The 26,983-nt window shown below is 41.1% G+C and overlaps 1 protein-coding gene across 2 annotated transcripts in view; it reads left to right on the top strand.

The window, feature by feature from the left end:
• Positions 1 to 12,370, top strand: part of dtx2 (deltex 2, E3 ubiquitin ligase) — a 37,168-nt gene extending 24,798 nt beyond the window's left edge. For both annotated transcript variants that reach the window (XM_060913325.1, XM_060913324.1), the window contains one exon: positions 11,294 to 12,370. In XM_060913325.1, coding sequence (XP_060769308.1) covers positions 11,294 to 11,545 — 252 coding nt within the window. In that variant the 3' untranslated portion in view covers positions 11,546 to 12,370. The remainder of the gene's footprint in view (positions 1 to 11,293) is intronic.
• The last annotated feature ends 14,613 nt before the right edge of the window (positions 12,371 to 26,983 follow it).

Below are 26,983 nucleotides of genomic sequence, written 5' to 3'. Positions count from 1 at the left end.
CGCACCGGACTATAAGTCGCACTTTTTTGAAGGGTTATTCTATCCATAGAATCTGTGATTGTATCTGATAAGCGGCGCGTGGTTACTGCGCGACTGCATTGTTTATTTAATAAACGAACAGCTGAGCAGTGATAACGCGCCCTTTGCCCTGTAAGTAGCCTAGTCTGATTATTTTAAATATCTACTACTATCTTTAATACTATCACTATCGTTATTACTAATAGCCTATATTATTATTATAACTAATATTAGTAGCCTATTACTGATGCATTAATCAGTTTGCTTTTAGAATATTTTTACCGGTAGGGCTTATTATCGCCCCATGGCGCTTTCATCTGTGTTATTAAAGCTGTAGTCATCATCGAGGAGTGTCATTCTTCATTTTTGTCGAATTTTATTTCATCAAATCAGAGGTCAAGTAGGCTATAGGTATATCATCTCCAAAGACAGGTACGGTAGTAAAAACAACCGTTTAGTGAAAAAAACAACAACAACCGCTTTTAAATCCCCTACTTAAATCCTTAAAATGAGTCATTTAACTCATGTCTTGTGTGATCTGATCTCCAATGGTGAAATAAACCGGTTGTGATGAGTACAGTCTGTTATTTTAGAAGATAAATGTAATATTACGGGTCCCAAGAGTGGTACCACGGTAATAAAGATAAGTGTACCTGTAAACAGGTGCAGAAAAACAAGGAGAGATGACACAGGTTGTTTACAGTTGTTCCCCGAAAGTGCATCTCTTTATTTACTATCATTCATAGCAAAATATCTTTCTTTCTTTTGTGTCGTAGGTCAGTATCATCATGTTCAATACAATTACATTCATGTAATACAATTACATATACATATTCCAAACATTCCTACATTTACCCTGTCACCTTACACAAGTGATAAAAGGCCACTATGGCTGAATAGTGCAATAGCATGGAAGCTCCATTGTATTTAAAAGCAGGTTACCCGTAGCCACCTAGTAAACCACTTAAATAAACATTCATACTGAATGAGATTCTACAAAGTAGCAAATAGCACCGATAAAGATCTGGTTCATTACTGTAAAACACTCAAGTTACTTATAAAACAATAATATTAAAGTGTCAAAGTCATTACTATACTCAATCAATATAATCTAGATGAAAACCATTCATTTCAGGGTCATAGCTTAGTTAATACTGTACACTCATTACCAAAAGATAACTGTTACATCAAAACTGTATTCCTTAACCTAGCGTCTTAATACTCTACAGAATACCCTTCATGAAGTTAAGGTATTTATTTATTTATTAACTTGTATTCCTTGTCACAATAATCATGTCTTACGACCAGTGTGTATTTACGGATTTACTCTTGAAACTTCGTTTAGCACCAGTGTTGCGTCAGTGTATATTAATTTATTTATACTCACTAAACTTCTTAAAATATCCCTTTCATCAAACCAGTGGGTGAGCATATCTATACTTGTTAAACTTGGTGAAATAATAACGGTAAAACCAGTGTCAGGGGGCTCAAAATATTACGTTAGCAGTTAGCTACAGTATCAATACAATCCCATAGGATTCGGTAAGCTAAAAAGACGGCTGCTAGCCGGCTGAGGTATCTCAGTTTGCCGCCACGGAGGGCTCGCGGAACGACTGCTGAACGTTAACGGCAGCTAGCCGCTTCATACGATGGCAACTTTCTAATATAACTGTTATGCTAAAAGTTCAAAATAACACAAAAACCAAGTGTTCAAACAAGCATCAGTTATGAGTAGTTTACGCTACAACAAGGACGGGGTTTTACCCAGTACTAACCTGTAAACAGGTGCAGAAAAACAAGGAGAGATGACACAGGTTGTTTACAGTTGTTCCCCGAAAGTGCATCTGAGGGACGAGCGAGGGTCCGACCCCCTAAGCACACCCCCCCCCCCCCCCCCCCCCCCCCCCCGTGTCACACACTTGTGTTCCTACTGGGCACTAGGCCGTTCTAAAGTGATAATAGTAATAAAAAAATATTTATAAAATACTAACAAAAGTAGTAATGAAACTACACACTTGTGGGCATCTATTTTGGGTGCGCCACAGTAATATATAATTTAATATATAGACAGACTAATAAAAATTAATATTTTATAATATAATATCACGACATATTACTGTCTGTAACTGTTTGTCACTAAAGCGTTTTCTAAGATCATAATGTCTGATATTATTATTATTATTATTTTACACACACAATAAGCGCATGTGCGTAAAGTTATAGGAAACCATCCCCCGCCTTTTTTTTTTTTTTTTTGAGTCGCCGGACCCACCCACCTCCTGCGTTCTGGGACCTCCCACTTCACAAATTAAGCACTGCCTAAAATCACTACATAACTTATTTAAATAACTATAGGCCTATCATTAATAATAAAACACAGGTCAATCAAGTTTATCAAGCTGATGATTTCACTCCAAATCAGCAAATCCATTGAATTCCTCATCCTCGGTGTCGCTTCTGAACAACTCTGCCTCCAGCGGCAGATGAAGCGCCGTTTCCTCTTCTTCTGCGTGGCTGTCGTCAGACTCAGCATCAGCTCCAGTTATTCCGCGGTGAAAAAAAAAACCCACATATACGTCGTACCGGAGTATAAGTCGCATGGCCAGCCGAACCATGAAAAAAAGTGCGACTTATAGTCCGAAAAATACGGTATATTTCTGCATTTTAGCTATTCATGTCTTTGAATACTCTAATCCTTTAAAATGAAGTGCAAACCAGAAAAAAGTTCTATCATATAATTCTCTTAAGCTTTCTTCTGACGTTATCATGGTAGCAGGAGGTCTTGCATATTAAGCAGGCAACATTCAACATCACTCATCACTTCCCTTTCAACTGTTGTGTGGACTAACTAGGTTTTATCTGGACAGGATGTTGTGTAATGTAATACAGATACCATATGGTCAATCTGAAGATCGAGATGGTGATTTTGAGTTAAAGAACAGGCATGTACAATGGGCATTACATATTGGAAAATTTTTTTAAATCAAAAACTATAAGTTCATCTTGGCCTAAAAAATTTGGGCAGACGCTCCCGCGCGGCACACGCCAGCAATTCCCCCCCGTCCCCCTATGAAATGAGCAATAAGTAGGAGAGTTATACACGGTATCATACCTAAAATTTTATCAGAAATATAGATATGATACTATGATTCTCCCCAACATGCTACATTAGATAAGCTAACCCCATTTATAAAAGATACACACTTATATATGACGTGTAATTGATATATATTTTTTGGGGCGCGCGCTCTCTGTCTGCTGTGCCGATCCTGTAGGCTGCACTGACTCAATACAACTGAAAATTCCGATCCTCGAGAAAAGAGATAAAAGCCCGCCCACACTGAAAGCTGATTGGCTTATTTTGCTGAGTAACCCAATCAAGATGCTCTTTGTCTGGCATGCGCTACATGAACAGGCACACAGGCAGTGTTGCCAGATTGGGTGGTTTTAAGTGCATTTTGGCGGGTTTTGAACATATTTTGGGCTGGAAAACGTCAGCAGTATCTGGCAACACTGCACACAGTCTCCCTCGCGCACCCCCTCGCACGCGCACATTCTAAGATGCGTGATGCAGACCTTAATGTTGCGCGCGCACGCTCTTGCTCGCTTCTATCAATATGCAGGAGACTCCCGGAACTTCCGGGACACTTGGGATGTCTGCGTTATAAGGTGACCACAGATCGTTAATCATACCCTCAAAAAAAAAATTCTCAACGGATTTACATCGATCTCAAAAACGATCATTTTGGTCTGAAAAAGTCGGAAATCCGCCAATCGGCGGAAAATGCTCATCCCTGACATGAGGTCCAAGTGTTCTATCGTGGAAAAAATTGTCAGATTGTGTTTCTGAAACAAGACTTAACAATTCTTCTCTAATGGAAGCGAAACAGATTGCAAATAGCACTGTGTGTTAATATGATGCTTAATATTGCAGAGTAGATTTGTTGTTTAATAAATCAAACAGTTAAATAGCAGAATTCTGGGTTCCGGAAACAGGAAGTATGTAATCTAGTGAAAGGACTCTGATCACAGCGGTCTAGATTACACAGCCTTTGAGGAGTTAGCAGTTTGTATCTACACTGCAAGCCTGCTATCACAAACTCTTTTTACTACGAACTTTCACATATAACGAACTAAGTTCATGTCCCCCGTCTTTAACAATGAGTTGGAGTCTTAAAAAAAAACATCACTGTGTCACGTTCACTGGCACTCGGAACGCGCAGCACCATCAGGACTAATTGCAGTTCCATGTACCTGTTCCAAATTAGAGCGCAATCACAGCGCGCACTTTATAAGACTTGGTGAATATTACAGTACACTGTACCTAGTTTCTCACATTACCAAGCCTTATATCTGTGTTTTGCCTTTCGTGTTTGCCGCCACCATTCTGTTTGTGCCTCACGCGACCATTATAATAATAATAATAATAATACATTTTATTTATAAGCGCCTTTCCAGGTACCCAAGGACACTGAACAGTAAAAAACAAACAACAAAAAGCAAAATAATAGAATAATAACAATAATAAAATAATAAGAAATCAGTAATAATAGTAACGTTATTAAAACTCAAAGAGAAAAGGCCGAGCTAAAGAGATGTGTTTTTAGCTGTTTTTTGAAAGAGGACAGTGTTGAGCATTGGCGCAACGCTAGTGGCAGGGCATTCCACAGCTTAGGGCCATTTACACTGAAAGCCCTGTCACTGATAGAGCAGAGCCGAGAGTAAGGGACTGCTAATAGGTGGACATCTGTGGAGCGAAGATTTAGAGGTAACTGATATGGAGTTAGGAGATTTGATAAATAGGGAGGGGCCAGGTTATGTAGGGATTTGTAGACAAGTAAGATAATTTTGTACTGGATGCGGTATTTAACTGGGAGCCAGTGCAGGTTGCATAGAATAGGAGTGATATGATCCCAGGGCCTGGTGTGAGTGAGTACCCGAGCAGCTGAGTTTTGGACATATTGCAGCCTATGTAGTCGCTTGGCTGGAATGCCATTGAGCAGGGCATTGCAGTAGTCCAGTCTTGAGGTGACAAAAGCATGTATAAGCGTTTCAGCTGCAGATGAAGTTAAAGAGGGACGGAGTTTGGAGAGACTTTTCAGGTGAAAAAAAGCTGTTTTAGTAATACTTTTAATGTGCGAGTCAAAAGAGAGAGTAGAGTCCAGAATAACACCCAGATTTCTTACTTCAACAGTAGTGAAGGTGAAATAACCAGGAATAGATAGCTGTGAGTGCTCCAGTTTTTTCAAGATAGAAGAGGTGGAAATGAGGATGGCTTCTGTTTTGTCTTGATTTAATTTAAGAAAGTTCTGCACCATCCAGTTGTTAACTGCATTTAGACAGTTGACAAGACTGGACGGAGGGAGTGGGTAATAGGGTTTGGTTTGAATGTAAATTTGGGTGTCATCTGCATAACAGTGAAAGTTAAGCCCATAATGCTGTATTATGTGGCCAAGAGGAAGGATGTATATTACAAATAATAAGGGTCCCAGGACAGAGCCCTGAGGGACACCATGAAGGAGGGGTGATTTAGGGGATCTAAAGTCTCCAGTTGACACAAACTGTTCTCTCATGGTAAGATAAGATTTGAACCAGGCTAAAGAAGAACCAGTGATGCCAAGCAGAGTTTCTAAGCGGCTCAATAAAAGATTGTGACACACAGTGTCAAAAGCTGCTGTAAGGTCGAGGAGAACAAGTATACTGACATGGCAAGTGTCAGCAGCTAACAGCAAATCATTGACAACCTTGACCAGGGCAGTCTCGGTGCTGTGCATGGCCCTAAACCCAGACCATTGCCCGTTTCACGACCCTGCTGTCTTTGTCTTATGTTTTTGAACCGTTTGCCTGCCTGTTTGTAAATAAACACTCTTCCTGCAATTACATCCATCATTCGCCTGCTTACATGACACGCTGAGCCATGCACTCCTCTTCCCCTCCCAGAGACAAGCAATAAGTAGTCAAGTCCACAGTCAAGTCAAGAATGCTTGTTGACGGCATTAAGCAAAGGCTTAACAAGCCTCGCTTAGGTGTCGATCGCTAACAATTATCGAGAACGGTGGTCAAAGGATCGATGAAAGGATGAAACGACTACTCATACCACTAAACTTAACACCTAGTTAAAGTGTACCGGCGGCGTTTTTATATGACATAAATGACATCATCGGTAGTTTGCAACACGTGAATGAGCTGAATGGTGAAGAATTAGAAAGCATAGCAAGTCAGCGGGTGGACATTGAAAACGTTTCCATAACGGACGAAGAAGTAACTCGGTCAGTGAACTGCGATAGTCACTCGAAAGGAGAAATTTGCCAGAATGTCCCTAAAATTTTGCAAATAGCAGTGTTTGGTGTGACAAGTGGGCTCGTTTCAGCATAATCCCCCGAGGAGTTCGTTGTTGCAGTGTATGTTGTCATGGACAGCAGGTATAGGGGATGTGCAGTCACGTGACCCGCACGTGTGTACTCCACCATATTGGACGGCATCAGGATTGTTTACCTTGCGCGAGCGTAATGGATCCAGGGAGTAATCCCCAAGAAAATTCGGAAAATACCCCATCTACATCGCGCGATTACTTGTCTAAGTTTGTTCAGCATCTTGAAGGTGACGTGAGGCAGTGTTACGTGGAAAAGTGTTCCAGGTTGGGGATTGCAGATCCGTACAACTTGCCGCAATCCTTGTTCAGGGAAATTCGGAGCTGCGGTGCCAGCGATTTGCCCGATCTGGCCTACCACGACATTTACAATTTTCTTGTGAATCGTGTTACACTGGCAAAGCCCTCAAAGCTTACAAGAGCCTGGAAGCTTATAAATATTTTGTTGCGGGACGGGTATCCCAACTATACCTCTGGAAGGTTCCGAAGAAGGAAGTCTACTTGATAACCTCACGGGTAAGTGGCATTAAGACGTTTATCATAAAGAGACTATGCAGGACGTTTTATCGTAAGAATGTTCGAAATCTAAACTCAGTTCCAGATATGAGAAGAAAACAGTAAATCAGAAAGCTGCGCACATTTGCGCAGCTTCCGCGAAAACGTGCGCAGCTTTCTGATTTACTGTTTTCTTCTCATACTTCCTGTTTCATGGACTGTAACGGCATTTGCTTATTTAGTAATTTTAATACAGAATTTACTCTGATGAAATTATTCAGACACTCCAACGCCCCCCCCCAAAAAAAAAAAATCGGATCTGCACGATTCAGCCGTGAAAAAGGCGGCATCCGCCATTTGCATCCCTGTTTAAACTCATAGGTTAACCGGCTAATGAGGCTCGGTGGTCGGTCAAGATTTTTTTTTTAGTTTTAGCCATCCCTACTATGGATTGGGCTTTCAAAGGCATATATGAGCCAAAAAGATAAAACATTGTCGTAGACTAGGCCAGGGTAGTAGGGCTAGGCCAGGGGCTTCAAAGTTTGGGAGAATAGCAGGGTACAAATAATTTACAGCAGGGTGCAAAATGGTAAAATGTTTGCCAGCGGCAGACATAATGCACGCAAAGCGTGCAGGGGGGGTTTGAAAGGGGGGTGCGCCCCCCTTTGGGCACGGAAAATTTTATGAAATGCACTGAGAAATTAGCCTAGTAAACTAGACCCACCCGCCTAGCGGCCAAAAATATTTTTGCCTAGCGAATGGGTCTAGCCTCGCACCATATAAACAAAAACACCCCGGGCATCAAATTGTGCCCGCCAATCACAACGCAAGGTTTTTGTTTGGATTCTTTGGGCGGGCTTTTGCAGGAGTGACGACAAAGCTGCGCGACGCTGGAGAAAGCACAACAGGAAAGATGGCTACGGCTAGTGAACAGCGCGCGTTTGACTCCGCTTTGGAATCAGTTTTAGAAGAATTAGACTTGGAGTTTTCGTTGAAACATGAGCAGGAAGAGGCTCTCCGCTCATTCCTTTTCAAGAAGGACGTTTTCGCTGTTTTGCCGACCGGCTATGGCAAAAGTCTGATCTACCAGCTGGCTCTGCTGGTAGCCAAAAGGATGGGGCTAGTTTGTGCAGTACGAAGAATTAATAAACAGCTTTGAAACATTACTTTTTGATTGTTTCTTATTTTCCCGTTATTTTAAATTTAAGGGAAATTATTTCACCAAACGCCACTAAATAAAAACTCTCAAAAACAGTTTAAGCAAACCCTTGAAAAACACTTGGAAAAAAATGTGTATGTGGTACAGACTCCAAACTTGTGGTCATTATCTCCAAACTTCTTAATATCTAAAACCTGTTAATTAATACGCATTTTGAAAAATTATTTATTTCAAGGCCTCCCCCACTGCTTTCTGTCGCTCTGACTACGTCACAGTCACTGTTGCGCTGATTGGTCAGAGCGTTGGCCTATACGCACAGAGACAGTTTGAAAGACAGCGGTTTGTTCCTCCTACCCGCTTCGGAAATGTCTACGGATCGAGGCCAGACTACTGAGAAATGGTGGCCTCTGGTAACTTTTAACAGTGAAAATAAAGGGTAATCAATACTATTTGGAAACTTGAAATATGAAACCATACCTCAGTCATTTTATCAAATTTCAGAAATATTTGCAAACAAACACACAAAAAGTAGCCCGATTGAAATCCACATATGGATGATATAATAATTTTAAGTCTGATGTGCACTTTGACTAAGCTAAGGTGACAAGTTTCTCCAGATTCTCTAATACTATTGAAGAATATGGTGAAATCTTGAATACAGATGAAGAACAAAACAACTTCAATTATAATCAAAATGTTTATTTTTTGGCAGTCAATAAACTGTTACATAAAATGCAGCTACATGTACTTCATCATTATTAAAAAACAGCAGCTAGCAGCACTCATTGATTTTATATATATATATATATATATATATATGAGAGAGAGAGAGAGAGAGAGAGATATATGCAAGTACGAATTTTTCATGGGGCGGGATGGTTTGGAACAGGTCATCTAAAATTGGGATAACATTTACCCAGGACGGGTATTTGAGGCGGGTCGTCTCGCTTAAGCTTGATTAGCGTTGTTACGCACGCAGTTTGTTTTTTCGAGCAGCTGTCAAACGCAGAGTCAACTTTACGATCTGCGATTATAATGTCTAAAGCAAGGCTGAGAAACGGTGGACTAAGACGTATTTATTTTTCTATCTCAACACAATGACAGAATAAATTTGCGTTCAAAACGTACTTACCTTTCCCTCTAGACCTTTTTAGCCACGCATCCAGCATGGAGCCGCTTGCAACTCTCTTCGTCGCCATTTGTGAGTCACATGATGGTATGAACCATTCACAGTCCATGGAACACTCTAAGCCAATCAGAGTACGGCTTACATATGGCACAAGGGGCAGTAATGGCTGCACTCATGTCGAGGATGTAAACAAAGTTGACGCGGCAACGGACGTACATGACATAGTGGATGTAATTTACGTTCACAACTTTTTTTGCCGTCAGAAATATTTAATATTAAATTTTGTGACTCGACTGACAATAGCCGGCGGCATAACAAGCCACAGACGGCGATTTGCCGCCGGTGACCGGCTACTTTTGAGACCGCAGCTAGGCATAGCCATTTTAAACGTTAGAGATCAAGGGGACTGACGGCCACAAACACTGTTCTGTCTAATTTCTAAGTATGCAGTTATCATTCAATCCGAAAATCAACTTAACAGATGTACTAGGAGTATTGAATTAGAAGATTACACCAATCTGATATGAAGTGTTCACTACAAATTCGGCTGGTAGAACTGGGGTTCCAGTTTTCTCTTCGCACAGCGGACACCCATTTTGCGCGTCTCTCCTTGTCTGCGGGGAATCTATAAAATGACAGGCCCTCCTTTTGGCCCTGTCTATTGGTACAACCAAATGCTGAACAAGATATAACCATTCTCGAAAGATCTACTCCCACACACTTGATAATTAGAACGGGTTCGTCTAAGTTCTATGCGCGGCCATGCCGTCCAAGATGGCAGATAAACAAATATCACGTGACGTCACGTGCACGCTGTCTATAAATGCGGTTTAATTTTTCATCCAGATAAGAGTATACGTTGTTAGCAAATTAATTATTTTGTACTTTTGTGGAACCAAGTGCACCAGCACCACTAATGGACATAAAGCAGCGGTCCCCAACCTTTTTTGCGGCACGGACCGGTTTGATGTTGATGATGACAATATTTTCACGGACCAGCCTTTAAGGTGTGGTGGATAAACTGTGGTATTTTCTAAATATAGTAATAAACGTGAATCCACTGTGTACTCGTATGCAACTTTATTAGCAGCATCCTCGTAACATCGCGTCAGCAACATAACATGAGTAATGTCCTCTCTCCAACATTCTTGGTCGCTGAGATAAGCGTCTTGACATGCGTCAAGAGCAGAGCATGTGAGCGGAGCGGACGAATTTTGAAAAGAGCGCGGAGCGGGATTTTATTTTTTTTTTCAAGGATGGGAAGGATGGAGCGAGGCAATGGCCCGCTCCAGTTTCGCCCCGTTACCGCTCACATCACGAGTCTGAAGCATGCCCAACGTGGCTCAGAATGAACGACAGCGGTGTTTGTTTGCCACCTGCGCTCCGCCTGCTCATGATGCGTTTAGAGGCGGCTCGGAAAAACGCGTTTCCACGTGTTAAAAATGAATTAAGTGGTTGTAATGGCTGTAAAAAGTGCGGGGGACAGAGGGCAGAGATACGGGAAGTGCTCCGCGTCCGCTACGCGCATGCATGCACATATTTTTTGAACGAGCGTGGAGTGGAGCGGGATGCAATCTTGGTGGAGCGGTAACGGGCGAAGCGGCATGGTGCGACATTGAGCGGGGAGCGAGCGGAGCGACCACCTCCGTGAGCGAGGACCGAAATTCTCGCCGCTCCACTCCACTCACATGCTCTGGTCAAGCGTGAGTTATAGACGGATGTAACGGAGAGAATCCGGTCATTTTTCAAAATCAAACATCGTTCAGACTCAGATAATGAATGAAACGGAAATAGTGCAGGTTATTTATTCTTTCTGTGTGGCCCGGTACCAAATGACCCACGAACCGGTACCGGTCCACGGCCCGGGGGTTGGGGGCCGCTGACATAAAGAACACAGCGATCGGTATGAAGAAATGATGCTGGGGCTGAATTCTTTCCAGCCCAGACTGTAGATTCCTGCAGCTCATATTCAGTGTTGGATGATAACCCGGTTTGGGCTGATTTGCGAATGAAGACGCATGTGAATGGTGGTGTAGTGAGTGCGAACGACCAACCGTCACTGTATATTGTGTGCGTTTGTTCAAATTTATGCTCCGAACATCTCTATGCTATTCCTTCGCAGGTGCTGGAGCTGCTGAAGGTGGCATGGACGCGGCGGTTGATCTTCACAGTCGGCACGTCCAACACGACAGGCGAGCCTGATACGGTGGTGTGGAACGAGATCCACCACAAGACTGAGATGATGTCGAATGTATCGGGCCACGGCTACCCAGACCCCAATTATCTGGACAACGTTCTGGCCGAGCTGGCAGCGCAGGGCGTAACCGAGGACTGCCTGAAAAGAGACACGCCTCGGCCACGTGAGCCTGAGTAGCTTGCAAAATCTACGCAATCACTAATCGGGCTTGACGGAGGACAAAGAGACACTGTGTAAGATCAGAGTAAGATTTTGAGCATGTAGAAATGCTTGGATTAATGACGTATTATTGTAAGATGCCATCACTAGGGGGACCCTTTATCGCGTCTTTTGCGAAAATCTGCTAGCTAGGATTTATGAACGGATTCTCTGTAACAGCTAGTTTAAAAAAAACAAAAACAAAAAGAGGGCTGTACAGGTCCAACATACAAAAACAGCCTTCCGTCATCGATTGGTAATCCAGACATTCAGAACCTTAATGGAATCTGACTCGGTACATTCTTTAAGAATGAGAAAATAAGATTTACAGGCTGTTTTTGTGAATGTATATAAAGACATAAAGGTTATGGGCTCAACGGATGTTTTCTTCCCCTCAAGCCGGTATTTTTCAACAATCCAGTATCTCCATTTCTGAACAGCTGTGCCACTTTTATCATACTGTACGAGAGGCAGCTATGATTTGGGTTCGAACATGCAATTTTCCGTAGCACTTTAGCTTTTGCGGTGCTGTGAATCGTAAAGGGATTTCTAAAGCCAAGTGTAGCTTTAAAAAAAAAATAATAATAATAAAGCTTCTTTCCTGGCATGGCATGCATTACAGTACACACTTTATAGTAGATTCTGACAATTCTTCCAACTTCTCTATAACGGATCTCTTCATATAAACCACCAGGGCAAGGATTGACAAAAAAAAAAAAAGTGTTAAAAATACAGCGCTGTGGCATTGCTTGGAGTTGTATTTAAAAAATGATCCTATGTAATTATTAAAAAACAATGCAAATAGTTTTTACTAGTACTGTATTAATTGTATTACAAAATTAAAGTGTTACAAATTGCGACTATTTTAATTCATGCTTTTTGAAATGCTTTGTTGCTGCTATTACCGTACAGTGTCTTGCAAAAGTGTTTGTCCTGTTTTGTCGCATTACAAGCCGGAATTAAAATGGATTTTTTGGGGGGGGTTAGCACCATTCGATTTACACAACATGCCTACCACTTTAAAGGTGCAAATTGTTTTATTGTGGCACAGACAATAATTAAGATGAAAAAACACAAATCTGGAGTGTGCATAGGTATTCACCCCCAAAGTCAATACTTTTTGTAGAGCCATCTTTTGCTGCAATCACAGCTGCAAGTCTCTTGGAGTATGTCTCTATAAGCTTAGCACATCTAGCCACTGGGGCACGGTGGTGTAGTGGTTAGCGCTGTCGCCTCACAGCAAGAAGGTCCGGGTTCGAGCCCCGTGGCCGGCGAGGGCCTTTCTGTGCGGAGTTTGCATGTTCTCCCCGTGTCCGCGTGGGTTTCCTCCGGGTGCTCCGGTTTCCCCCACAGTCCAAAGACATGCAGGTTAGGTTAACTGGTGACTCTAAATTGACCGTAGGTGTGAATGTGAGTGTGAATGGTTGTCTGTGTCTATGCGTCAGCCCTGTGATGACCTGCCGACTTGTCCAGGGTGTACCCCGCCTTTCGCCCATAGTCAGCTGGAATAGGCTCCAGCTTGCCTGCAACCCTGTAGAACAGGATAAAGCGGCTAGAGATGAGATGAGATCTAGCCACTGGGATTTTTGCCCATTCCTCAAGGCAAAACTGCTCCAACTCCTTCAAGTTAGATGGGTTACGTTGGTGTAAAACAATCTTCAAGTTATGCCACAGATTATCAATTGGATTGAGGTCTGGGCTTTGATTAGGCCATTTCAAGACATTTAAATGTTTCCCTTTAAACCACTCCAGTGTAGCTTTAGCAGTATGTTTAGGGTCATTGTCCTACTGGAATGTGAACCTGCGTCCCAGTCTCAAACCTCTGGCTGACTCAAACAGGTTTTCCTCCAGAATTGCCCTGTATTTAGTGCCATCCATCTTTCCTTCAGTCCTGACCAGCTTTCCTGTCCCTGCAGATGAAAAACATCCCCACAGCATGATGCTGCCACCACTGTGCTTCACTGTAGGAATGGTGTTCTCAGGGTGATGGGTTTGAGCCACACATGGTGTTTCCCATGATGGCCAAAAAGATCAATTTTAGTCTCATTTGACCAGAGAATCATCTTCCATGTGTTTGGGGAGTCTGCCACATGCTGTTGGGCAAACTCCAAATGTGTTTTAAGCAATGACTTTTTTTTCTGGCCACGCTTCCATAAAGCCCCACTCTGTGGAGTGTACGGCTTAAAGTGGTCCTATGGACAGATACTCCCATCTCCGCTGTGGATCTTTGCAGCTCCTTCAGTGTTATCTTTGGTGTCTTTGTTGCATCGCTGATTAATGCCCTCCTTGCCCGGTCTGTGAGTTTTGGTGGGTGGCCTTCTCCTGTCAGGTTTGTAGTGGTGCCATGTTCTTTCCATTTTGCTATAATGGATTTAATGGCGCTCCCTGGGATATTCAGAGTTTGGGATATTTTTTATAACCCAACCCTGATCTATACTTCTCCACAACGTTGTCTCTGACCTGTTTGGAGGCTCCTTGGGTTTCATGTTGCTTGGTTAGTAGCGTGACAGAGTCAGGGTCCTTCCAGAACAGGCTGATTTTATACAGGGATCATGTGACACTTTGATTGCACACAGGTGGATCTTAATCAACTAATTATGTGACTTATGAAGTGAACTGGTTGGACCAGCTCTTACTGAGGGGTGAATACCTGTGCCCACTCCAGATTTCTGTTTTTTCATCTTAATTAGCATGCTTGCAAAAGCACACTATTGTTCTTCTTAAGTTTTATTTTTATTATTATTCCATTTCACCCGTTTTTTGGATCCACTCTTCCTCCTCCTCCTAGGGCTTTCGAGATAGCGTTGGAACGGTGTCTGAAACGTAGGGCCCGATCTGGAATGGCGTGCTTGTTAAAATGGTTGCACTACCCCTTGTCGTTCATTCGGTATTCCCGTTTTTCGGCAAAATTCCGTGCCATTGAAATGAACGGGTAGAACTTTGGAGTGATGTCATAAGGAGCTCCTCCACTCTAGACGTTAGAGTGGGAGCAGCAGAAAAAAAAAAAACTGCGATTTTACAGCCAAGATCCATGTTTTAAACCCTGTAAAACCTCTGAGTGCACGAAGCGCAGTGAAATCTCCCTTCAAAATGATGTGAAAGCGACTTTGAGCCAGAGAAGGAGTGAGAGCTGTTGACCAACGCGCTCTGAAATCCTTCTTTTAAAACATGACACTGTGTGACGATGTGTATTGGGTGAGGGAGAGATGTAGAGAAAGAGAGAGACACAGAGAGGAAGAGAGAGAGAAGCAGAGAATGTGGCTTCATTTGAGCAAGCACACTCCAGCAGTTTCTGCAGAGGAAATGCAATCTAGTTATTATTTGTCACAATAAAACAACAATTTTCACTTTTAAAGTGGTAGACATGTTGTGTAAACCAAATGGTACTAACCCTCCAAAAATGCATTTTAATTCCATCTTGTAATGTAACAAAACAGGACAAACACCAAGGGGGATGAATACTTTTGCAAGACACTGTAAGTAGGACATTTTGAAAGCATAAGGGAATAGTTTTGTATGATCTACTAATGTTTATAAGGTTTCTCTGCCTCCCGACCTTCCCCCAAACTACAACTTCCTAATTCAGAGAACCTTGAGGGGGGAAAAAATGTAATAGACTCTTCATTTGGAGACGCCAATACGACATTACTTAAGGTGAATAGGGAAATGGTTGCAGATCCAGAATTCCCACAGTGCTGTGCAAGTTCCATTACTCGCCACAGCTGGTGACACTTGTCTGTCCTCGATGACTGCACGGTGTGCTGCTCGTCTTGCCTTCACATTCATCATCTGTGACGAGTGTTGGGGGAAATGAAAGTGTATGCACCGAGTCACTCGTAGGGTTTTTCTGTATTTTGTATTTCCTACATTGTAGAACAAGACTGAAGGCATCACAACTATGAAATAACACGCATGGAATTATGTAGAAAGCAAAATATGTTCCATGTTTTAGATTCTTCACAGCATCCAGCGTTTACCTTGATGACGCTCGGCACGCTATTGGCATTATCTTAACCAGATTCATGAGGTAGTCACCTGGAATGCTTTTCAATTAACAGGTGTGCCTCGTCAAAAGTTCATCTCATCTCATCTCTAGCCGCTTTATCCTTCTACAGGGTCGCAGGCAAGCTGGAGCCAATCCCAGCTGACTACGGGCGAAAGGCGGGGTACACCCTGGACAAGTCGCCAGGTCATCACAGGGCTGACACATAGACACAGACAACCATTCACACTCACATTCACACCTACGGTCAATTTAGAGTCACCAGTTAACCTAACCTGCATGTCTTTGGACTGTGGGGGAAACCGGAGCACCCGGAGGAAACCCACGCGGACACGGGGAGAACATGCAAACTCCGCACAGAAAGGCCCTCGCCGGCCACGGGGCTCGAACCCGGACCTTCTTGCTGTGAGGCGACAGCGCTAACCACTACACCACCGTACCGCCCTCGTCAAAAGTTAATTAGCGCAATTTCTTAATGCGTTTGAGATCAAACAGTAAATAGCCCTATTCCACACCACAACCGTAGTAATCCATATTACATCAAGAACCGCTCAACTAAGTAAAGAGAAACAACATCCATCATTATTTTGAGACATGAGCGACTTTGAATTAATAACAACCGTTAACAAAAAGCATTGAATTAGAAGGTGTGTCCAAACTTGTGACTGGTAATGGGGCATTTCAGCACAAAATGTTCAAAAAAAGAAAAGTCTCAATCGACAGTTAATTGTCTTTGAAGTAAGTTTTGTTAAATGCGGTGCTGCCAATCCAGAGAGTTGCGTGGAGAAACGATAGAAGAGGTCGAGCAGTTTCTCCATCTCAGGAGCCTTGTTAGCAAGGATGGGGTTACAGACCAAGACATCAAGGCAAGGATGGGCAAAACAACAGCAGCATTCGGGATACTATGCCCCATATAGAGATCTGGGATGATCGGCTATAAGACCAAGCTGCGTATCTTTAACACCAATGTGAAGTCTGTCCTTCTGTATGCCTGCGAAACATGGAGAAGGACCAAAGCACCGACAAACAGGCTACAGACCTTTTGTCAATCGAAGCCTGAGGAATACTCTCAATTTCAAGTGGGAGGATCCTTCAACGAGGAATTATGGAAGTGGACAGGACAGGAATGGATAGAGAGCCAGATTAAGAGGAAGAGTTGGATCGGACATACACTACCGTTCAAAAGTTTGGGGTCACCCAGACAATTTTGTGTTTTCCATGAAAAGTCGCAATTTTATTTCCCACCATAAGTTGTAAAATGAATAGAAAATATAGTCAAGAGATTTTTCTGGCCATTTTGAGCATTTAATCGACCCCACAAATTAATGTGATGCTCCAGAAACTCAATCTGCTCAAAGGAAGGTCAGTTTTAGAGCTTCTCTAAAGAGCTCAACTGTTTTCAGCTGTGCTAACATGATTGTACAAGGGTTTTCTAATCATCCATTAGCCTTCTGAGGCAATGAGCAAACACATTGTACCATTAGAACACTGGAGTGAGAGTTGCTGGAAATGGGCCTCTATACACCTATGGAGATATTGCACCAAAAACCAGACATTTGTAGCTAGAATAGTCATTTACCACATTAGCAATGTATAGAGTGGATTTCTGATTAGTTTAAAGTGATCTTCATTGAAAAGAACAGTGCTTTTCTTTCAAAAATAAGGACATTTCAAAGTGACCCCAAACTTTTGAACGTGTATGTTCGATTGATGCTGAAAGGTAAAGCTGAAATGGGATTATGGGAGATGCTTGAATTGCTGGTCCAAATTCATCAGACTGTTTTCTCTGGATTGGAATGTTTAAGAAATATTGAAGTTGGGTTGTCAAGACCTGTTCCAATTTCCAAATTATAGACTAAAGATAGTTATTTGATACTATGTTTCACATTGAGCAATAAAATTGAAGATTTTCTTATTTCTTATTTTTCACTGTTTCTTAAAATACATAATATTATGAAAGTTGATAAAACAATAACTTAAACCCATAGTGTAATTTTAGTATTTTACCATACTTATGATGAAGTTACGGTAACTTGGCACTGCATTAACTACACTACCGTTCAAAAGTTTGGGGTCACCCAGACAATTTTGTGTTTTCCATGAAAAGTCACACTTTTATTTACCACCATAAGTTGTAAAATGAATAGAAAATATAGTCAAGACATTTTTCTGGCCATTTTGAGCATTTAATCGAGCCCACAAATTAATGTGATGCTCCAGAAACTCAATCTGCTCAAAGGAAGGTCAGTTTTATAGCTTCTCTAAAGAGCTCAACTGTTTTCAGCTGTGCTAACATGATTGTACAAGGGTTTTCTAATCATCCATTAGCCTTCTGAGGCAATGAGCAAACACATTGTACCATTAGAACACTGGAGTGAGAGTTGCTGGAAATGGGCCTCTATACACCTATGGAGATATTGCACCAAAAACCAGACATTTGCAGCTAGAATAGTCATTTACCACATTAGCAATGTATAGAGTGGATTTCTGATTAGTTTAAAGTGATCTTCATTGGAAAGAACAGTGCTTTTCTTTCAAAAAATAAGGACATTTCAAAGTCACCCCAAACTTTCGAAGGGTAGTGTACCTTACGGAAGCCAGTTAGTGACCTCACCAGGCATGCCCTGCGCTGGAACCCACAAGGGAAAAGGAAGCCAGGACGACCAAAGAACACATGGAGGCGGTCTACAGAAGCTGAAGCCACGACCATCGGACTAGATTGGGCAAAGATGGAGATAGCAGCCAAAGACCGACGTAAATGCCGGATGATAGTGGATGGCCTACGCTCCTTGAAGGGGCGAAGGGATTAAGTCAAGTAAGTAAGTCAATCCAGAGAAATTTATGAAAATGTTTAAGGTATCATCGTTTGAACAAAGTCAAGTTTGGAGAAAATCGGCTGTAAACCTTGTGAGGTGCAAATTGAAATCGATGCACGACACGCATTCCTTTGGCCTACAAAGTCACTTCTAGGTTGTTTTTAGGGCAAAATTAGAAAAATATGTGGGTTGTTTTTTGATGCACTATTGAGAGAGATGCAGGGATGGGTAGACTGATGTACTGTTGGTTAAAAGGTACATAAAGGTAAAGGTCAGGCCTTTACATGAAATCCCACACAACTACAAACACATTTAACAATCTTGCTAGTAGGTTCTTTATATTATTTACTTTTCTCCATCAGAGGGCAGTATTGACCTGCGAGATTTGCACCCATCAAAAATCTCAGCCAGATGCCTCTTCTTGCTCAGAAATGATATTGTGGATTTTGTAAGGAAGGAGAAAAGTAACACGTTTTCTCAGCTGATGTCGCAGGCATGTTGATGTCTTGCAGTAAAGCTGTCGCACCTTCTTTCCTTCCTTCCTTCCTGTCATAGCTAAATAAGCATCTTCCACAACAGGCACGGAACACGGCACGCTCCGTTTGTTTAGGCCGTTGCAAAAATATTTTCTTCACGAAATATCGTTTGCTCAAAGAAGCCGTGGCTCCTCCGTGACATGCTGCACACTTTAAACCTGGGATGTGTGACAAGCCCGTGTTGATGGTTCATTATTCAACATGAATTCAGCAGTGCATGAAATGAAGGGAAGGGTGAGTAAGCCATGTTCGCTTCTATTATGTTCACTGTCACACTGGCGATGAGTACGGGCTCAGGTGTACAAGTCGTTACGGTTTAAAGGGATTTGGTTTCCACTAAAACAACAATTAGTTTTTAGATTCTGACTTCTTGTCGACTTCATCACATTACGTTTCTGAAGATGCAACACATTTTATTACAAATGTACTCACGATAAAGTTCTTGCTGCTTAAATTTTTAAAAGGTAAGTAACCGGTTGTCTTAAAATATTCACTGAAACTACTGGGGGAAAGTTAGGAAACGACAATATTGGTGCGTTAACTTGAAGCAAGAGAAATTATGACAAAAAACAGGCTGTTTTAGGAAAGTAATCAATTGCCGCTTTTCCACTACCAACGCGGCTGAGTTGGGCTGAGCCGTGCCGTGCTGAGTCGAGCTGAGTGGGGCTGAGCGGGGCTGTTGGAGTTGTATTTCGACTACAACCGTGCTGAACCGTGCTGGCTGGAAGTGGGTGGACACATTGGGTGGAGTTAGCGAAAGTGGGTGGACGTCACGTGATGTCGTTAGGCGGCGCAAACAGTGACATCAGTGACCTTTTAAGCGGTAGTCTCACGACCCAGAGAGTAAACAATAAACATGGAGGACATGGAGTCGTTAGTGTTGCTGGTCTTGGTGCTGTGGCTTGTTGTCACCGATAACGCTCAGAATTCTCGTAATTCGTAATTCTCCTTCTTCCGGGTTTACGGTGTTTACAGATCCCAGCGTGCTCGCGGGGCGTGTGAGGACACTCCTCCTCACCAATCAGTGCACAGGGGAGTGTCTCCTCACGCCCCTAGCCTCACTCAGATCAGTTTGGCTCGCTTCAGCCCCACTCCAAAACCGTACGAGTTTTGGGGGCTGAGCAGGGCTGAAGCAAGCTGAGTCGTGCTGTTCTTAGATAGTCGAAACGCGAGCCGTGTCGGGCTGAAGTGAGCTGAAAAAGGGTAGTGGAAAAGGGCCAAATGATAGGATAAAGCTGAGTTCCGGTCACGTCCCTGAAGCCGATTCATTTTCTATAACCGCATGTCTTGAAGTGATTTTATTTGTCACTAAAATTCACCAACGATTACATTAACTAGAGCAGCGGCTACAGTTATTGACACCTTAACGATCTTTTGGCCGTTGCAAAAGTAGAAAAGACTTTCAATATGTAAATTGTGCATGAATAATTACTCAAACTTCCACTGGAAAAGAAATGAGTTGATTCCCGATTACTTAGCGTATCAGATCATGTGACACCGTTCCACAATTATCGACCTCCAGATTTATTTATTAAAAAAAAAAAAAAAAAAATTGGTATGTGGTATTAAGTTAACAAAACAGTTTTTATTTAAAATTTGTTTTGTACTAAATATATCGATGTCGGCGCTTATGTAAATGAAGTAATTCTAATGTTTGTAAACAAACGAACTGATAATGTTGAACCTGTGTCAGATCTTTTTGTTCCACTTTCTAAGTATTTTCGTAGATCACATTTCATTAATCCAGGGGCTTCAAAGTTTGGGAAAATAGCAGGGTACAAATAATTTACAGCAGGGTGCAAAATGGTAAAATGTCTGCCAGCGGCAGACATAATGCACGCAAAGCGTGCAGGGATATATATATATATATATATATATATATATATATATATATATATATATGAGTGATTCCACGCTTATGGGTACTGAAATGGGGACATGAACTTATTTTTAAAAATTCACCTAAAACCATTTCTTTTTTTACCATCAGGTCACAAAACATGTAATCTTTAATGAATGATATGTTAAAAGATAACTTTAATTTTCTGAGATGTAATAAAAACATATTTATATGCCAAAGTCAGAACATAACAGAAGTGTTGTGGACATATATATTCTCAATTTTAACAATGTAGAATTACTTTTTGAAACATAGGAAGGTGATGTTTTAGCAAATATAATTAATAAACATCACCTTCCTATGTTTCAAAAAGTAATTCTACATTGTTAAAATTGAGAATATATATGTCCACAACACTTCTGTTACATTCTGACTTTGGCATATAAATATGTTTTTATTACATCTCAGAAATTGCGATCTTTGTGGTGATCTCTTATCAATTAAGCACATTTTGTCTTGCCCTGCTTTTAGAATACAAAGGCAGAAGTTTTTTAAAGAAAGCACAATGCTAGATATTTTTAATAAGGTTTCACCGTTAAAGGTTTTAAACTTTTTGAAGTGCATTGATGTGTACAAACGTATTTGATGTATTTATTTATTTATTTATTTATTTTATTATTGGTTTTAATTTTATGTGATATTTATTACCTGTATTGGCCATGAAATAGCCATAGATGCTTAAATGGCAATAAATGTAAACAAACAAACATCTCAGAAAATTAAAGTTATCTTTTAACATATCATTCATTAAAGATTACATGTTTTGTGACCTGATGGTAAAAAAAGAAATGGTTTTAGGTGAATTTTTAAAAATAAGTTCATGTCCCCATTTCAGTACCCATAAGCGTGGAATCACTCATATATACAGAGAGAGAGAGAGCTATGCAAGTACGAATTTTTCATGGGGCGGGATGGTTTGGAACAGGCCATCTAAAATTGGGATAACATTTACCCGGGACGGGTATTTGAGGCGGGTCGTCTAGCTTAAGCTTGATTAGCGTTGTTACGCACGCCAGTGTTTCCCACAGAAATTTTGGAGACTATGGGGGAGGCGCGGGGGTTGTTTAAAATTGAGTGATATGTTAAATATTAAGTTATTACTGAAAAACTATTGATTAAAAAAACAGACACTGAGAAATGGTCCTATAAACAACTAAACCAATATAAAAGATTACCAGGACTACAAAAAATGCAGAAAAATAGGCTTTACTTATCCAAATGCTCCTGTTGGTTCAAAAGTTAAAGTACAGAGAACCTCACAGCACAACATGAAGTTACCTTAAAATATAATATAAATGCCTCAGCTTTCATGTAAGAAAAAAAAACTATTAATACTAGTACTGTGTGCAGGCAGTCTCTCCTGAAGACTAAATTAAGCAATAATTATAAACTACCGTATTTTTCGGACTATAAGTCGCACTTTTTTTCATGGTTCGGCTGGCAATGCGACTTATACTCCGGTGCGACGTATATATGTTTTTTTTTTTTCACCGCGGAATAACTGGAGCTGATGCTGAGTCTGACGACAGCCACGCAGAAGAAGAGGAAACGGCGCTTCGTCTGCCGCTGGAGTTGGCAGAGTTGTTCAGAAGCGACACCGAGGATGAGGAATTCAATGGATTTGCTGATTTGGAGTGAAATCATCAGCTTGATAAACTTGATTGACCTGTGTTTTATTATTAATGATAGGCCTATAATTATTTAAATAAGTTATGTAGTGATTTTAGGCAGTGCTTAATTTGTGAAGTGGGAGGTCCCGGAACGCAGGAGGTGGGTGGGTCCGGCGACTCAAAAAAAAAAAAAAAAGGCGGGGGATGGTTTACTATAACTTAAAGCACATGCGCTTATTGTGTGTGTAAAATAATAATAATAATAATAATATCAGACATTATGATCTTAGAAAACGCTTTAGTGACAAAGTTACAGACAGTAATATTTCGTGATATTATATTATAAAATATTAATTTTTATTAGTCTATATATTAAATTATATATTACATTTATCTTCTAAAATAACAGACTGTACTCATCACAACCGGTTTATTTCACCATTGGAGATCAGATCACACAAGACATGAGTTAAATGACTCATTTTAAGGATTTAAGTAGGGGATTTAAAAGCGGTTGTTGTTTTTTTTTCACTAGACGGTTGTTTTTACTACTGTACCTGTCTTTGGAGATGATATACCTATAGCCTACTTGACCTCTGATTTGATGAAATAAAATTCGACAAAAATGAAGAATGACACTCCTCGATGATGACTACAGCTTTAATAACACAGATGAAAGAGCCATGGGGCGATAATAAGCCCTACCGGTAAAAATATTCTAAAAGCAAACTGATTAATGCATCAGTAATAGGCTACTAATATTAGTTATAATAATAATAATATAGGCTATTAGTAATAACGATAGTGATAGTATTAAAGATAGTAGTAGATATTTAAAATAATCAGACTAGGCTACTTACAGGGCAAAGGGCGCGTTATCACTGCTCAGCTGTTCGTTTATTAAATAAACAATGCAGTCGCGCAGTAACCACGCGCCGCTTATCAGATACAATCACAGATTCTATGGATAGAATAACCCTTCAAAAAAGTGCGACTTATAGTCCGGTGCGACGTATATATGTTTTTTTCGTCTTCATAATGCATTTTTTGGCTGATGTGACTTAAACTCCGGAGCGACGTATAGTCCGGAAAATACGGTAATAAAATAAATGGCTCAGGCTTCATAGAAGAAAAAAAACAATTTGAACAGAATCTCACAGTATGATGCTGAAGCTGCCTAAACAATGGAAAATAAAATACCATTTTGGCAAAAATGTTGGCACCCATTAATTTCTTGTATTAAGTAAAAAAATATGTTGCCAGATACTGCTGACGTTTTACAGCCCAAAATATGTTTAAAACCCGCCAAAATGCACTTAAACCCGCCCAAATTGGGCGGGAAACCGCGCAATCTGGCAACACAGGCAGCAGTAATGGCTGCATTCATGTCGAGGATGTAAACACAGTTGATGCGGCAACGGACATACATGACATAGTGGATGTAATTTACGTTCACAACTTTTTTTTGCTGTCAGAAATATTTAATATTGAATTTTGTGACTCGACTGACAATAGCCGGCGGCATAACAAGCCACAGACGGCGATTTGCCGCCGGTGACCAGCTACTTTTGAGACCGCTGGAATCATTCGTTGTTGTTTGTATTAATTTCTAGTTTTGTAGTTTACCAATAAATGTCAACGGGCAATTGACATTGTAACCACATGAAAATCCAGGTCAAAGGTCGCATGTCATTCCTCGAGGCAAAATATAAAATGTCTATTGATATTGTAATATGTGGTAGATATTTACAGCAAACTGCAAGAATAATATTTTCTGAATGGAATAGAAAAATCTGAATATTTCAAGCATGTAATTTTTTTTACATGCGAGGAATTTAATTCTGGTCACATTCTATTTATTGCAATAGGATTCCAAATATTCTATAAACATTCCATTCTGTTATGGATCAGAAAAAAAATGATAAATTACAGCACTTATTTTTTATTTAATTTTATTTTTTAAAGTACTTCATCTACATCAACAATGTTACACAAAGATCGATCTATAACAGTTGTAAATGTCACTTAATTCCACAGGGTGTCGATAATGGTGGACGCCGGTGAAAGTGATCACTATTATCGACACCTCACGTGACTTCTCAAACGTGCGTTTAGAGACAAAATGGTGACTGTCAAATGAACGAATAAGAAACAAAGTAGGTTTCGACGAGGAGATCATGAAATATCGGTGAATTTGATAAGTAAAAACATGTCCAGGATCTTTCGACCATGCTAACCTGCGATGATGATGATGACGTCCGGGTTTTCCTCAAATTGCTGATCATGCTAAAAAATATTCCATCTCTGGTAACGAGCTGTGTCATCAGATGACAAGATCAAAAGGCAAGGGGGGGGGGTCTTCCGGTTGATTAATTAACCAATAATAACTGTTGTAACTGAAACTCACCTTTGTAAAATAGTTTTTTATTGGTAAATCTGAAACCGTGTCGATAATTGTAGCTGCCGCTCTGTTCATTAAAAGAAACATTTATTGATAGAGTTAATGTTGTGATCCCTCACCACTCTCTTTTTCTGTATCCTGAAGAAAAAAAATGCTCTTATGTTACACGTCTTATTGGAGACACCTTCCTTCCAAGATGGATAGATTAGTCATCCGGCAAGCCAGTGACTTGAAGCGATATTCCATGCCAGGCCTGCCAGTCGAGCATGGCCATCCCAAGCAGATCTGATGGTAGACCAGTGTCATGTTCGAGGACTGTCTTTAGGGTTGTACGAGGCCGGCCAACTTTACGCCTCGCCTCAGGTTCCCATAAGAAGACCTGAGCTGCGGGTTGATCATGGCGGAGTACGTGGCCACACAATGCCAGACGGCGCTTGGCAATTAATGATGATAGGCGCGGTAAGGAGCCATACAACCGATCGTTTGTCCAATGTTCATTCCAACTGATGTCAAAAACTTTGCGAAGCATACATGTGTAGGTGCCATCCAGAGACTTCTCTTGTGCTTTCGTAAGAGACCATGACTCAAATCCATAGAGAAGGATAGATTCGACCGAGGACTTAAAGACCCTGGTTTTTGTTTCTCTAGAAAGAGGGGAAGCCCACACCTTGGCTAAAGAATTAAGGGCACCCCAAGCTTTGGCCTTTCTGGTGTTGATGTCATGCTCAGTGTTTGTCCAACTGCCAAGATATTGGAAGTCTTCTACCTTCTCGATTTCGGAGGTATCCAACGCGTGGAGAGATTGATCTGATGAAGGATTAAAATGCATCCATTTAGTTTTGCTTGCATTTAGCTGGAGGCCAACTGATTGGGCAGCTAATTCTACTCGGTGTAGAAGATCTTGCAAGAGCTCACCGAGTCCTCTAACAGAGCAATATCATCGGCGAATTCGAGGTCAGCTAGGTGGACAGCAGGATGGCGAGAGCTCCTTCGGCGTTTGAGTGTGAGACCATCGTCCAAGCGGATTGCTAGACGCAGTGCATAGTCTAGGATAACGATGAAGAGCAGGGGAGCGGCATTGGACACCTGAATTGATGGAAAACTCTTCAGTTAAACTGTCTGGAGTTATGACCACTGCAGAATTTTCAACATCGCCCTGATTGCATCGACCATGGTAAGAGGGATGCCACATGCTTGTAGAATAGAGAGCATTGTCTCACGCCTGATGGAATCATGGCGTCAGGCCTTCCTTCCAAACATGCTAAATAAACCTCTCTTTTCAGAAAACTTCATCATATCAACATGTTTATTTTTGCTCCGCTAACAGATATAGGTCCCAAAGAAGCCACACTGGCTAACTAGCTCATGTTGATTTGTGTATTTCCATTAATTTGCCATGTCTGCTGATGATGTCACTAACACCGCTGTAGTAAAGTTTTGAACTAGGTAGTGGAATTTTACATGCAGGACACTGTGGTATGTAGTTGTATAATAATAGGGCACAGGTATGCAGGTATGCATTTGCTACAAGCATGAATTCATATTTGGGAATCGAGTCAGATGCAGTTTATTTCTGACACAAGTACAAATTAACTGAATATGCCCTTACTGTGAAATCAGGACTTTATTTCAAGCCACTGCACTCAATTATAGATAAATGTGACTAATTCATAAATTCTTGGCAAACAGTTTCACTGAGTGCTGAAATCGGAGATTGTAAGTGACAGTTATATTTATCTTTTCTAACAATAAATCTGATTTACATATTGGGCACAAGCCTAAAACGTGCCTTATGATTGCATCTTTCATTGATGCTATGTCAACGAGAAATTCAGAATATCTGAAAATGATTAACTAAGAGTGCTTCAATGAGCCAAAAAAAAAACTTCAGGCTGAAGACCTCTCAAAATCACTTTAGTCGGTTTCGCCGTACAGAACATAAAGCCATGTCAGCTGTTTCAGCTATGTACTCAATAGATGGAAAAATAATTCTGTTACATCTAATAGCTCTCTTCTCGATGACTATAGGCATTTACTTTCGAACATCATGTTGAGGTGCCAATGTGCGAGAGATTACTTCTCTTCTGAACCCAATGAAGACTTCCATCACACTCCAAGGCTTTCCCCAAAGCGCGGATATGGAGGTTATTT

The sequence above is a fragment of the Neoarius graeffei genome, chromosome 28 (genome assembly GCF_027579695.1).
Source record: "Neoarius graeffei isolate fNeoGra1 chromosome 28, fNeoGra1.pri, whole genome shotgun sequence".
Classification (NCBI taxonomy): domain Eukaryota; kingdom Metazoa; phylum Chordata; class Actinopteri; order Siluriformes; family Ariidae; genus Neoarius; species Neoarius graeffei.
The sequence above is the reverse complement of the archived record's forward strand: the minus strand, read 5'-3'. Positions and strand labels throughout refer to the sequence as shown.